Source organism: Hippoglossus hippoglossus, chromosome 17 (assembly GCF_009819705.1).
Source record: "Hippoglossus hippoglossus isolate fHipHip1 chromosome 17, fHipHip1.pri, whole genome shotgun sequence".
Classification (NCBI taxonomy): Eukaryota; Metazoa; Chordata; class Actinopteri; order Pleuronectiformes; family Pleuronectidae; genus Hippoglossus; species Hippoglossus hippoglossus.
Window position 1 is genome coordinate 22151632 of NC_047167.1, and position 15785 is coordinate 22167416.

The 15785-nt window shown below is 44.4% G+C and overlaps 1 protein-coding gene across 6 annotated transcripts in view; it reads right to left on the reverse strand.

Moving 5' to 3' along the window:
- LOC117778717 (partitioning defective 3 homolog) overlaps positions 1–15785 on the reverse strand; it is a 198154-nt gene that overhangs the window by 32544 nt on the left and 149825 nt on the right. For 5 of the 6 annotated variants that reach the window (XM_034614475.1, XM_034614473.1, XM_034614476.1 and 2 more), the window contains one exon: positions 14898–15179. In XM_034614475.1, the coding sequence (XP_034470366.1) occupies positions 14898–15179 (282 nt within the window). Of the gene's footprint in view, positions 1–14897; positions 15180–15785 lie in introns of those variants that run through there. The other variant, XR_004616833.1, reaches the window with a different exon arrangement.

Here is a 15785-nt window from a genome sequence, read left to right on the forward strand (position 1 = left end):
AGCGACACGAGGAAAACGTGCCTCCTGAGCCCCTGTGCTCAACTATTAATACCCCCCCCTCACAGTGGCAGATTTGCATAAGCAAACGAGGGCCAAAAAGAGTGATTAGGTTTTGTTCCGACAGTTACTGCTGCAGAAAATCTCCGCCCAGCAGCTGTTTGCCCCATTCACGCCGCCGCTAAGTCAGTCCAAGGCCGCCACAAAAGGGCGATGGATCGTAGATATCGCCATTGAAATGCAGAGCGTTGACAAAAAAAAGGCTCCAAACACACGCAGATACACACTTTGCTGCAATTCTCGGAAATAAAAAGGGTCTAAAAAAGAGCTCGGAGAGTCTGCTGTGGCAATCCTAATTAGTTTAATGAGTTTCTTTCTTTCTGCACCACAGTTAAATCATTGCATTTAATTAAATAAAGAAAACAACTTTTGGAGCTGTGTGTGTGTGTGAGCATATGTGTGTGTGTGTGTGTGGGGAAGGGGGTGGGGGATAATTACATTGAAGTCGTTGAAACAGGGGGTCTCTTAATCCCAAATGCAGTTACACTTATTAAAGTGGGGAAGGAAGGGCGGGGGCTGCAAACAACAGGGGCCCAATTCAATTCAGAACACAAGGAAGAAAAACGTGTGATTTATCTCACTGGCAACCAGTCGTCTTCTTCAGCCCACAATCCCGCCAAATGAAAATAAAGGCCTCTGTGTTCACTGCAGATGCACCAGAACGCTTTTGAAGCTCGCCGCCGAGGACGCCAGGTAAAGAGGGTTAAAAGAAAATCCTCATGTGGTGAACAAACAAGCTCCTGAACTTACAAGTAAACTTCAAATACATCTGAGGAAAACAGTGCAAGTGTAGGGAGAAGAACAAATTGTATAAAAAGTGGTTCCAAGCGAGGTTTTAAAAAAAAAAAAAACAGCCAGTGAGGGTCAGATTATAATCCCAGTTGATTTAAGGCTCGAAAGTGGCGGATCCAGATGACGTGATGGAATCATGTGACTGGTTGAAGACGTGGAGCGCTGGTTTCAAACCGAGATGTAGAAGAAGTGATGCACAAATACGGACGAATGAACGCAGAGTGAGGACAAAAGGCTAAACGAGCCTTTATTCTCATCCTTATCTAGGTTTAGACAATAAGGAGACAACATTTTTAAATAAAAAATGTACTGTAACAAAAGTATGCATCCTTATTTTCCTGATTGCAATATGAAAAGGAAATGTTACATTGGTATGGATGTGGTGTTTTCGTTTTCTCCTCCCTTCCATCCATCAAACCACAGCCGTGGCTTCTTCCTTCTCCTCCCTCACTTTCCGTCCATTCCTCTCTTGACCTTCTGAAACCTCCCCCACTCCCCCCCCCCCGCACCTCTACCTCCCTCCCGCACTAAATAAGAACCAGTCGCTGCGATGCAGGCTGCAGCTCCTGCAGGCTGAGCTCGGCTGACAGATTCAGAGGGACTCCCTCTCTCCTCCTCCCCGCCTGTGGGAAACCTGAAGCCTCAGCGCAGCGGGGAGCGAACTGGGCTGAAGATGAGCCCGGGAGGCCTGAGTTTCCTGGAGCTCTCACACTCACACTCACACATACACGAGCGCACACGTCTTCAGCAACTCACGAAGCTGCAGCTCTCGAATGAGCAACTTGACTGAACAGATCGTTACAGCCCAAGATAGAAAACACACATATATATATACACACTACAGTTTGGTGTGAAATACTGAGCACAGATATGTTTGCCATGTGAAATATTTCATGCAATATTGAGTTTTAAGTGATCTAAACCATTAACGGTAGATTTAAGATGGACAATATCCGCTTCTTCCTGTTGGAATTTAGCGATTGTGCTAACAAGCAAACCCAAAAATAAAAAGATGGACATATCATCCTCGGTGGAGGTAAAAAATACTGTGAAGCCAATCAAATGCTATGAATTCATAATCCTCTATAATGATCTGATTCAACCGGAACTATTACTGTTATGAATAAACACTGTCTGAAAACCTGGTGGACAAGTTGATATTTCAGAAACACACAAAACATCTACTCATGTGTAAATTTAGATCTTTAATGCACAGACAGCGTTTTTCTTCCTCCTCTTGTTGTATTTATCAGATGTTAAAATCATAAACATATTATACTGACAACAAAACATTGGATCCTTCCATCACAAGCCGAGACGGAGGTCGTCCATCAGACCCCTCTTCACCCGGTCTTACATGATGTGTTCACACGCTACCACACATCCACACACGGTTTGCTGTCTGATAAGAGGGATGTGACGACTGAGGCAGCACGACGCACATTTATAAATTGTTCTGGGCAGGAGCTCATCAAAGCATAAAAAGCTTCCCCCCCCCCCCAGGGCGAAACCACAACAGTGCACCAGTTCACATGGCGGGTGATTCCCAGGGAATCACCCGCCATGTTTTTTTGCTCCGTAGCCGCCGCTGTGCATCACATGAGAGGAAAAGGCCTTTGGGCGGGCGTCATATCCAATCTGAACTTCTTTGTAAGAAGTTCAGATCTGGAGCGGCGTTATGAGAGGGGGGGGGGCGACATGCCAGGGAGCGCTAATGGCTGCAAACCTACATCACACAACAGAGGATCCCTAATCACTCGTGTTTAATACCTCCGGGGAGTGGAGGGCACGCACAGTAAATAAATACCACACACCACGGCTGCCGCATCACAGTCCCACTCTCACCGACTGACGACAGCACTCATGAGCTGCAGATGCACAGGGTTGCAGCCATGAAAGCTCGCGTTACTTCAAACGGAGCGCTTTGCCATCACCGATGATTAACCAGCGCCCGGACGACGCGCCAGTTCTCACAGCACTTCAAAGACCCGAACAGCGGAGGAGATCCAGAGGCGTTAATAGAGCCCGGGCCCGAACGCACACTTCCAACGCATCAATAAATGTCACAGGCTATTTAAAGATGAGGGCACTGATGTAGGTTTCATGTGGTGTAAGGACACGTCTTGTTGAATGTGTCGGGGCTGTGGTGTAGAAGGACGCGGAGGCGATGGAAGAGACGAGTGTGTGTTTTTCTGGTAATGAGACACGAGCACAATCGCAGCTCATCAAAACCCAGCGAAGCTCGCCCCTCTCCAGAAGGGAAGACAATCACAAATCTCTCCTTTTTCAAAGCGGACTCCGTGCTCCCGCTGCTGTGATGAGAAAGTCTCTGCTAGTGCGCTGTGGTTTTTTCTTGTGTGAGTGTTTTCTCATCCCCCCCCCCCCCTCGTCTTTCCTCCAGACTCTGATCTAATAACCGCCGAGTTGAGAAGCGACGCGTCTCATAGTCTTGTGTGCGTCCGCGGGGGTGGGGGTGGGGGGGGAAATGGTGGCACCTCGGAGGCCGTGAGCCACCCGACAAAACTTCAGCGATCAAGAAGTTTGGGCATCTTCGCCTCCTCTTTAACTTTTCACACCCCCTGCGGCTCCGAGCGTTGTACAGCGAGGGAGAAAGTGTTTCAAGGTGAAGAGGAGAGCGGGAACATGAAGAGCGTGGATGCATTAATACTGAATGTCGTAAGTTGTTGGGGAATAAGTGGCAGAATACGTGATGAAGATGGCGAGGAGGGATGAGGAGGAACGGGAGCGTGAACATTTTTTATGTTGCAACACGATGTAACCCCCCCGGCAAACTCCTCCATCGTATCCCTGACGACGCAGAACCACAGTCCTGCTTCACGCCGTTCCTGGAGCGCTGTCGTACTTCTGCCATTTCACTGTCAGGCGCGATTCTGCAGGAGGTTTTTTTTTTTATGAAAAAGCTAAATGTGAAATCTATCCCGAGCTACTTCAAAGTTGACCCCCGGCCGTATACCTGCCACGTCTGACACCGCGGCAGGATTCTGAGAAGAGTTCAGCCACCGAGCGACTGACTGACAAGAGCAATTGATGGGATTGGAGGTGGAGGAAGCAGATTTAACAGGGAACAGGCTGCGCAAATACATAAACCAGCAGGCTGCGGGTCCGTGGGTCACCGTGCTGCGATTGTAACCTGAGCGAAAGTGGGACATTCCAGGCGAAGCCACGTTTCACCTGCACACGCGAGCACAGGAGAGACGAGTGACCCACGCTGCAGTTTGACCTCGTCGCCACACGCACTCCGTCCGTCCTGCTTTTATCTGTGCCCGGCCTCTCACACGTCCATATGTGTGTGTGTGTGTGTGTGTGTGTGTGTGTGTGTGTGTGTGTGTGTGTGTGTGTGTGTGTGTGTGTGTGTGTGTGTGTGTGTGTGATCTCATTGTGTTAGAGTCTTAAATCAAAAAAGCTCATTAGATCTCATGTAATCCCCAGTTTCCTGCCTCTGATGTTTCTCAGCATGGCCCAGTTTAGAATGAATGAATGCACAGTGTGTGTGGGGGGGGGGGGGGTGGAGGAATAAATCTGTAGTGTTGGACACATGATTGATTATTAAAACTATACATCACATGGTTTCCCACTGATCATCGTTTCTCTTATCGATTATTGCCTCGTTTATTATTTTTGACTAATCAAATACTGTTTATTAGGGTTTGATTTTTTTTAATTGGTTTTTGCTAATGAAAAAAAAAACACACGACCACAACTACGTCGGTTTGATTCCATTAAGGAAATGTGTATGTTTGGCTTATCTACTATTAAATTATATTTTATTAATTATAATTCATTATTAAAACAGTATTAAAGTATCTTCTATTACATCGCATTCTATAAATTGCTTTTTTACTATTAAAACATGTCATAGTTATCTCTATTGAACTTTATCTTATAAACTATATTTTATTATAAAATTATTATTTTGCATCCAAAACACCTTCATGGCTCAGAGACCACATGTATTTAATTATGCATTTGTTTTTCATATATTTAATCTTTTTCTTCTTCTTTCATGTAGGAAACTTATGTGGGACTAAGGGTGGGGGGGGGGGGGGGGGGGTGGGGGGGGTGAAAATGTTAAATTAAATCTTTAATGTGTCGTATGTCATTATACCTGTTGAATTCATCTAAAAATGAAATACTGAAAAACAGATTTGATCCAAGTATAATCATAAAATCAAAAATAACGATCTCAGAAAAAAATTCCTTCAGACAAACTCCCCGAAACCAAAATATATTAAATTTAAATGACGAACGGCAGAAAAAAGCTGAAACCTGAGAAAATTTGGCTTTTAACTCAATAAAGTGACTTAAATGATTTATCTGATGTCAAAAAGGGAAAAGCCCAAAACAACATACTGTGCACAGAGGCCACAAAACTAACATACATATTAGTTGCGTGTAAAAAGGACACACGTGACTGCACAACACACTACATACATAATACATACATGTCAAACACAAACACACACACACACACACAGGGGACTCCAGGCTGAGTGATGTAAAGTGCCATCCATGACACTGAATGTGGGTCAACAGCCTTTTAGGGTCAGAGCGAGCTCTTAGCGTTAGCACGCTGCTAACGCTCCCCCCCCCCCTTCCCAGCAGGAGACAAAGCAGAACGTGTCACGCAAGCAGGACGTCGCACTAATGTGCAGCTTCCTGTCAGACTCCAGCTCTTTTAATGGAGCTATTACAGATGTTAACAAATTCTTAGATGGGATGAATATTAAAACGGCTGAAGTGGATTCTACGGAGACGCCGGTGACATCAATGGCCGCCTTGACAGTTTAAATCGCTGGTGACGCCGGGAGAGGAAAGTGCAGAAGCAGGAGTCAAACCTCGATCACATTAGGTCACCGAACTGTGTGTCTGAAAGATTTTAACGTCTTTACTCTTTCATCAGGCTCCTAGAAACTTTAAACTCCAACATACGACAACAACAGATGAGCCATTCGTCTCTGCTAATCTCCCGCTGTGTTTATTACACTTCCCACACTAATCACTCTCTCTTATTCACTCTGATATCTCCCAGAATCCCGTGCGTCTGCGGCCTCGTTAACCTGCGCTGCTCACGAATAGAGACGCATTCAGACATAAAGTTACGGCTCCAAAAAAGAAAGAAAAAGAAATCGTCGATATGAGAAACATTACTGGTTGTTTAGACGTTCTGGTTTTGGTGGGCGGTAAGTATACACAGTGCGTTTTGTTTTCCTTCCTTCATTATAATGCATGTTATAGATTTTTGCTGTGGTTGTTGCAGCCAAACAATCTTTGTGAAACTGTTGATCTCACAGAGGAAGTGTTTCGCTGCAGATCCTCATATTGAGATTAGTCCCGCGACTGCAAACTTCTCCATATTAATAAAACAATTTCTTATGGGTTGAATGTGTTGTGGGAGCCTCTCATGAAGTCCCAGTGATTTCATTAAAAGGTTACGCTTTAATTAAAAAGCACCTCTGCTATAAACACAGCCGCGTGCCGTTTGATGACTGAGCTCTCCAACACGAAGCGGCAATTAAAAGTTTAATGAGATAAAATAATAAACAGCGAAGTCGGATAGATGGGCAGCGCGTAGAAGATGATACGAGGGGAACAATAACTGAGGATATTTGGCCTTTTGTTTGTGACCTGACGAACGCCGAGCATCACGGCAGTAATTATGTTGACGACAGTATAATGTTGGATTACTGTACATGTTGGTTTAGCTCGGATCAAACACTTAAGTCGGCTTCCGATTACGACTCGGAGGGAGGCGGCGTTTAGTGCGATCACAGCAGGTCGTCCGCTATTAAAATGTTTGGAGTCTCCGGCTTGAATAACCCATTAGAAAAATATCAGACTTAATCCTCGTCATTAATATCAAGACGTCAGTGATGTACTTAAGGGACGATTCAGTTGATATTTTTCCTCCTGTGGATGATGAGTATGAAAAATGTGCAGTTGGATGATGAATTAGTAAAAAAGACTGCTTGGTGATAAAAGAGGGTTAAAAATGATCCTTGAATAAATCAACAGTTCATAAAATATGATATCATGTGACGTGACGCTGAGCTGGAAGTCCCCGTCCTCTGAGCGACTCCAGGTCTCCAGCTCTATTCTGCGTTTGTTGCATAAAGACGAAGAACTAATCCACGTGAACGATGTGGAGACGTCAATAAGAAGCTTCACAGACTCCGGAGCTCGGAAAGCAGAGGAACAGAAAGGCCGTAGAAAACGAGTGAATACAAACATCTATTGTTTGTCTTTACTGTTTTCAAGACTTTGAGTCCATCGTAAACATTTGGAGAATCTTTCCTCGTAATATTAGGACTTTATTCTTCTAAATTATCTACTTATTTCATAATATTACAATTTCTTTCTTGGAATATTGCAACTTGATCTTTTTCCATGTCTTGTAATAGTTTGACTTTTTACTCGTAACATTATGACTTTATTCTCTTAACATTACGAATTTATTTGTTTATTTATTTGTCCGCGAAAGATGGATTTAGATTTGTGAAATTAGATGAACCACTCTTTTTGAAATCTGCCTTTTGGGACTGGAAACAAGCTCCAACTGTATCACAGACTCTCGTTTTCTACGCCAGGAAACAGTCTATAAACTAATATTTCTCACCTCCTGCACCTGCACGCTGCTGAATATTGCAGTTAAACTTGATTTATAGCTCCTCCTTGAGTTGCAGCAGGGCCGAGACCACCTTGTTTTCACAGCTATTTAAAGCAACAACTTCTATTTAATGATGTAAATGAACAAGCCCTTAAGGATTTGGGGAAAAACATCAACTTTGACTTTTGTGTCCCTGGCTGCTATATTTAAAAGGTGCAGTGTTTTGAATTTAGTGACATCACCTCCCAAACCTGAGAAGCTGTGGAAACCTTCAGTTGTCATCAAAACTCAAAAGGTTTAGTTTGTCCAGTCTGGGCTACTGTAAAAAAACATGGCTGCCTCCGTAGAGAGGACCTGCTCCAGATGTTAATATAAAGTATTTAAATATAAATGGCCCATTCCAGGGTAAAGAAAACAACAATTTGTACAATTTAGAGGAAACATCACTAGGATTATTTAGTATATATATATATACATTTTCTGACAACAGATCCTAAATCTTACACACTGAACCTTTAAAGCCAACAGAAGGTTTGCTGGGGTCCAGTAACAGTAACTTAGAGCCAAAAAGGAGGAATGATGCTGATCTTCCAAAACGGACATGCGAGTAAATCCTGGAGGAAATAAAGTCTTCTCCCGCCTGCTCTCATTCCAGAGCCGAGAACATCCACACGACCCCTAAAACCCACCGAGCCGTCGTCCTCTCCCACATCCATAAAGGATTCCCCCGGGGACGAGCACCCCCCCCATGTAGCTCTTGGGCTGGATCCAGGTTTGAGGAGTGGAAGAGGTCTCTGTCTCTCTCTCTCTCTCTCTTTATGTAAAACACAGCTGATTCCAACATATAGAAGCAGATGTTTGCTGACAACCTCCAAACTTGAATAGAACTCACGCTCGACACTCGTACATAATCATTTGTACGTGACATGCTGATGACAGGAAGGTGTCGGCCATTGCAAATGATTTTTAAACGGCTCTCTGGCAGAAGTCTTGTTCGATTTAATCGATTTTAACGGAAGAACCGACAAACATCTGACACAGTTTCACCAAATAGTGAAAGTTGTTGCCTCCTCTAACGTGTCACTGTGACAAAGACTGTATATAAAGATGGACGGCCATGACAGCTCCTTATAACTGAAGACAAAACATCTGGAGCGCCCCCTGGCGGCTGGCTGCAGTATGGGTCATAAACCCCGCCTCCCTCCATGTTAGCAGGTGGGACATGGACCAGATTAAAAAGACAAGTCAAGTCAAATTAATTCTTTCTATAGATGGTTACTGTCATTTAAGTTATTTCTCATCACTCTGTTCGTTGAAGTGCAGTTTTTGGTTTTAATTAGTTATTTGATCATATACAAATTTGGTGAAACGTCAGCTGAGCCCGATTCACCATTGGTCAAGTGCGTGTATCACCAGGACCTCATGTACTCGGTGAAAACGAGGCGTCCGACATTAATTATTAATCTCCACTGGGAAACCTGAACGTCTTTTATAGGTAAACAGGAAGTTGTGATGCAGATATCCGCTACCGGAGGATCTGTGTTGCTACCTTCTGCTGATGACATGAGATTTTCATTTTCTCAGGTGACAAAGGTTTTCTTCCACCGGAGGATAAACGCGGTGGCGGCTGATCAAAATTCTGTCGCTGCTCTCGTCAGCAGACAGTTTTCGCGATGACCCTCAAGCGGAGATGTTCCCCGAGCTGCAGGAGGACGTGCTGTTCTGAACACGCACTCACATTCTGCACAGCAGCCAGCGCCAGCATCTCGTCTGTGGGTCTATTCGCACATATAACGAGCCAGAGAGCGGAGCAGCTGCGGCGCAGAGCGACGTGACCGAGTCCCACTTCTTCTCAGGTCCTTGACGGTTGGAAGGAGAGAAAAAAGTTCTCCCAACTCCACGTCTTTAAAAAGTTTTCACATTATTTTACAGGGATATACTTTCAGTTTTTGTACTTTGAATCTGTTTGAGTCTTCGAAAAATAAAAAAATCGATTTGAAAAGTGATCTTTGCATCTCGATCGGAGCCGTTCCTCGCTCGACGGGAAAACGAAACCAGAGCGGAAGAATAAACACGATGTGGTAATGTGTTAAACCATCAAACGGGGCAGATGCACGTTAATGTGAAAACAGACGAGATAAACAGATTGAGAAAGGCTTAAAGGTCAGATGTGTGGGATTACATCAACATGGGAAGGAGAGTGAAATAAACAACACGGATGATGTCTGCTACTAAGTGGATTACAGGGGATAATGAGCGAGGGAGGCTTTTATTCTGCTGATCCCATCATTCAGAGTAAAATACTGGCACCTACTGTCTTGGCTAGAATTGGTAAATAATATTTAAAAATGTGTAATCCAGCCCTGGTTTGTGTGTATTTAATGTGTTCAGATATACCCGATATATTTGTGGCTCTCACGTACACACACACACACACACACACACACACACACACACACACACACACACACACACACACACACACACACACACACACACACACACACACACACACACACACACACACACACACACACACCTTTGACTTGTCGCTCGCCTAGACATTTGCACGCAAACAAAACCAACAAAAGCATTAACATGGCAGAAAACGACACAAAGACCAGCACAGACACACACTTTGACATAACATGAGCAGCATTATGTGAAGTCAAGTGTAAACCCACACACACACACACACACACACACCCACACACACACCACCTTATCGGCCTGTGAGGCGACTGCTGTGTGTCTGTTTGCCTGCGTCGCCCTTTCCTGTGTGTTTGTGATACAACGCGACCGCGTCCGCTCCCTCCGAGGCCCCGTATTCCCCCGGTGGAGATGAAATGTAATGGAGCCGATTCAATAAGAGCCTCGCCTCCTCGGGAAAACGCCGAGAATCAAATCACGGCGAATCCCTCAGAGCCTTCCCAGCATCCACTGCTGCCTTGTAGTTGGGAGGGGGAATAAAAACAATGGTGGCTAATTCGCTTGGCTCCCTGCACACTTGCACTCGCACAGCGGGGACGGAGTGTGATGCAGCAAAACTGTTCAGGGCAATTAAAGGTATTCAACAGCACACTGAGTGCTGCGCAGTGTGTTGTTGTATTGAATTCAACTTTAATTAATTTGCTAGTAAACATCAGAGAAACAGAGGATTTCTGGATCAGGCGACAAATTCTTTGGATGTTTTCCGACAACTTTTTAGGGTTTTTATGACAAAATTACACAACAACAAATGTTACCACGTGACAATTACACACTCTGGGACCTTCAGTGAGAGATATTGTTTTAGCTGTAATGATGGGAAAACACTGGAGGGGATAAAACACTGAGCTTTGGACAATATTTTGCTTGGCAGGGGGGGGGAAACAAAGACCACCAGGGTCCCTGCAGCAAGGTTATGCAATTTGGTTGAGAGCCAAAAACAGAACCACTTAAAAAAACAACAAAAAAAACGAGCTTGAAGCCTGATAATCCATCGCACCACCTACGCAATAAACTGCACAGTAACACAACTAAAACAAAAACAAGCTCCACTTCCAATTGACTGTCTTGTTAAAAGTATGTGGCTGTGAACATAAAGAGGAGCCGCACGTCTGATCCTGAAGGTAAATGTCACGGAAGCAGACTCGAGGAGAAAGAGCTCGTGTTGTTTCAGCCGCCGTCGTCGTGGCTCCTTAAAGCAAAGGAAATGGCGAACGGTTCCCCGAAGGCGTCCGAAGCTCCTTCAGGCCTCTTTGGTTTGTTTTTGTTTTTAAAACTCTGCAGTTAAATTGAAATTTCTGATGTTTGACGGGGGAAAAAGGAGGCAATTAAACACAAACTCCTCTGGATATTTATGCAGCTGCATCTTGGCAATTGTCTTTCGTTTCCCCTTGAACGCCGCGGTGCTGAGGAAGGCTAACGTACGTTTAACATCCAGGAGGAACCTGAGACCGCTTGGGTGGCGGGATTCTGGTCTCCTCATTTGGACGCTGGAGAAGATCGTGGTTGGTTGTGTAAGAAGCGACAGGGATAAGATGTTAATGTCCTATTGGCCAGAACGAGACCGGATGACCTGATTGATTATGATCACGAGCAGTGGTTTATGTTGCAGCAGTAACGAAGGGTCAAGTCATATTAAACCCTGTGCTACTCTGCTTATGTATTATTCTGATGACAGCATTGTGGTAGATTAGTTGTGAGATTAATTTATTACTGTAGTTTAGGATTAGAATTACATTCTAGAGTTTACAGTTTAAAATGAGTCTCAATAGATTATTTAACTGCTTCATTAGCTGTAATTGAATTGAGGTCGGAAATCAATTGTACATAGATGAAGTCATAGTCCACTGACTCCAGTTTTATTGACAGAGAGACTTATTTATCTTATTTATTTGTACAGACATGTCGATATAAAAACTTGTATCGGAAAACTTTCACAGAATAGACAAATCAGAAAATATGTGCATTTTATACACGTTACAGTGTTATGTTTATAGTTATTCATAATAAAATGTATGGCAAAATGGTTTGATAACAATGTCTCAGCTATTTTCTTATATATATATATACATTGGCTGATATATCCCCATCTGCATCTTTTCATGCTCTTTTATATATATTCATAAATAAACAGTATCACCAAGCTTTATTATTGTGTGTAAATAATGATGATTATTGTTGTTGTGTACGTTAAAAATCTTCTAAAAACGTACAAATCTCTCTGCTTTAGCTTTGACCTCCTCAGTTGGAGTCTGAATCTCAATCTTGTGACAATCCCAACACGGCAGAAGGAACAACAAGAACCATACAGACTCAGATATAAAACCGTGACAGTCTGAAATCCACATCATGGCTGATTTGAGTCATGAAATGGGCATAAAATACTGTTCACACACACGAGTCCACATGCGCTCTGCAACAAGCACAAGTCCACGCCACAGATTCACGCCACTTTAACGACGAACCTGAACCGAACAGTGAAAAAGGCAAATCCAGCCCAAAGCAATATCAGATCTATTTTGAATCTCTTCTAAAGGAGGTGATGTTTGTTCCTTTATCAGCAAAAATAATCGTTTCATAACCAAACTCGTTGGAGGTGGTGGTGCACGAGCCAGCGACGGATCCTTTAAGTATGAATGCAGATTAAAGGAGCCAATCCAGCCTCTATCCTCGACATTTCCATATTTATTAGGACATTACTTATTTTGTATATAATGTCTTCAACTTCAAGTCCCTGGTATCCTGTCCTTCACGACTTGTTTCTCCCAATTACAGACACACAGTCAAAACCAGAATGGCCGACCAAAACTGAACCCGAATATTACTTCTAAAGATTTGAGTCCACAATCACAAAGTAGGCGTGTTTGGCCTCGGCAGACGTTCATGCTCGAGTCCCATTCTCCCATGTTTATTTGATCTGGGCCAATAATTGCACAACAATTATTCAGTGCAAAGCATCACTGCTAATTCCCATTTGCCTTAAAAAAATCGGGCCGACTCCGACAGAACCGTCAACGTTTCGCTGCCGTTTTTTAAAAGCAAAGTGTTAGTGAAGGAAAAGAAATAACATTTTCCTTCACTCTCAGTTTCTATGGACATGTTATTGCTTTGATCAAATCTCCACAGTCCTTAAGCTCTGGTATCACTTCACGCTGCCATCTGAGTCCCGTAATAACAAACACTCCCGCCGCCGGGAGAGTTCCCCCTCCCTCTTGTGCCGTGGCATGGTGGGGTCTAATTCACTTCCTGTTCAGCAGGGGGGGCAGACAGGACGCAGGAAACGCACTTCCTGCTTCTCTCAGGAGGTATGTTTTTCTTACGATGGAGGGATCAGGGGAAAGACATGCAATCTTTGAGGAGTTTGTGTCCCTGGCACCTACACTGCTGTAATCAAAACATCCTGAAATCACATATAGAGCCATACGTGGGACGGCTTTTCCAATCCGGACATTTACTGTAAACTTGCAGGATTAAAAACTTAACAAAACTGTCTATTGAAGCATTTCATCACTAATCCATTAGCCTGTTGTTGTTGTTGTTGTGGACTCTATGGGAAAAAGCTTTCTTGCAAATCCTGTTCACTCCAAAGAGGAACACAGCTAAAAAAAACAATCTCACAGGAGGCCGGGGGAGAAAAACATTAAATTGCTTATGTGGTGGTTGAGGGGAAAAAGCTGTAATCTGTAATAAGGCGATGATTAGATTCTAAATCATGAGCGTTCTCCCTCACCTAATTAAATACGACTCCAGATCTGCGATGCTGGTGTATTATCTTCTGTTTTGCATCTGCATTCCCCAACATAGAAGCCGCGTCAGGGATTTAAGAAAAGAAACAAATGACGCCGCGACATCAGCGGCTCAATGAATTATGAATCAATACGAGCAACACCAGTGGTGAAGTACACACAGGCTGCTGGGGCCGTCTGGGGATGCGTGACAACCAAGACAAGCCCGTTCATTCAGCTGCGGATGCGCCCCAGCCTGCACGGCCTCTGTGTGTTTCCTGTGACGCTGCAGCCCGAGTTCCCCAAATCCATCACGGGGGCCACAGATCTCTGCACTGATCGGAGAAGGACTGGGGAGCCGACCTGCAGCGCCGCCGACTGCTGCTGCTGACAAGACGCAGGATTAAAGCACATTCTGGCTGTTTCTTTGGCCGGCCTATCGCTGCAAGGGACTTGGCTTTACACGTTGCTTTGGCTGAGATATATACGAACTCAGAGAAAAGGGATCTGAATGTTTTCAAAATGACTGACAGCTCTTAATCATGGGTCTGAGCCGGCGGCAGCTCGGACAGAACACTTCACGGAAAGGCAGGGAGAAGGGGGGGGGGGGGGGGGGGGGGGGGGAGTGCAGCGAAAAGGTGGAATCAACAAGGGAAAGAAAGACAGGTAGAAAGGTCAAGGGAGACAGAAAGAGAGATGGATATTCAAAGGTTTCCATTCACTCACTGCCTCCCCAGAGTAATCCCACACCCCCCCCCGAGAACGCCGCATTGTGTCTAGCAGTCGGCGAGCTGACATTTACCACCTGCCTTCTGTTGCTGTGATTATTTTCTCCTCTAGGTGCGATAGCCGGCCGCCGTCTCCGCGCAATAATGCTGCCACGTAGTTACGAGAGCCGGGAAAGCAGAGGGAAGAACAAGACCCCAGTGAAAGACCTTTCAGGGAAATACCAGGACTGGGTTGTGCTTTGGAATTGGAGGGGAAATGGTTGCTGAGCAGCCCGTCACCTGGTCTGAACGTATACGACACTTAAATAAGATGGATGGGAGGGAGACTTCACTGGAATTCATTGGTTTCAATTCATTTTTCATGGAATAAAAATGACCCCGGCTGCAGCCGAGGAGAAATCGTCAAACTGAATAAAAAACAAACAAGAAGGGAAACCTTCGAGAGCGAAAGATAAAGTCTAAGACGAATGAATCCACGCCTACCTGTCTGCAGAAGGAGGCCGGTCGTTGCGGGCCTTGCTGACTTGAGTGTAGAGGGAATCCGAGTGCTGGTGCTGGTGGTGTGCGTGGATGTGCGGGTAATCGTCCCGGGGGCTGTGGGGTCGGCTGTGGCCGCTGTCCACCGAGCTGTTCAGGGGGTTGATTCCGGCGTACGTGTGCTCCTCCTCCGACGACCTCTCCGGCGTGCGACTTACGTCCAGTATCTCAGCGTAGTCCCGTTCCCGGGCCTGGCGCTCCCTCAGCTCCCTCGTCTTGGCCTGGATCCTGGAGACGAACGACGGAAATCTAAATGTTCTGCCTGAGAATCTTTTTATTCTGTCACAGTGAATACGGTCATGTGCAGCTTGGGGCTTGGATCTGGGTTAGTGCTGCATTTATGTATCAAGGGCTCTATTGTGTTCATAAGCATATTGTAGATGTTTTTTTCTTGTAAACCAAAATTAAATTGGCCAGAAAAATTTAATATTTACAGAACATTTACTCTTGGACGACAGTCCCGTCCACACTGACCGACCACAAGGAGAATTATGCATTTGGAACTGCTCCGATTATTATTATTATTATTATTTTAAATCTATATTTAGTTGTTATATCTGCATTATATAGTGAAGTAGGTTATTTTTAACTTCATGCACCAACAAGTAGAACTCTGTATAATAAACAATAAAGTCTTTATCTATCTATCTATTTATCCTCTATAGAGTTTGGTCATTTTAATTATAATAACGGGGTTGTATTGGGTTATAGAATTATATAATAAGTGTGTTCAGCCTCAGACACTGGAGCCAAAGAGCTGGAGTGCTACTCAACTGAAGCACAATGAAAAGGAGAGTTATTAAACCTCTTTAGGTAATATTAATATCTACTGCT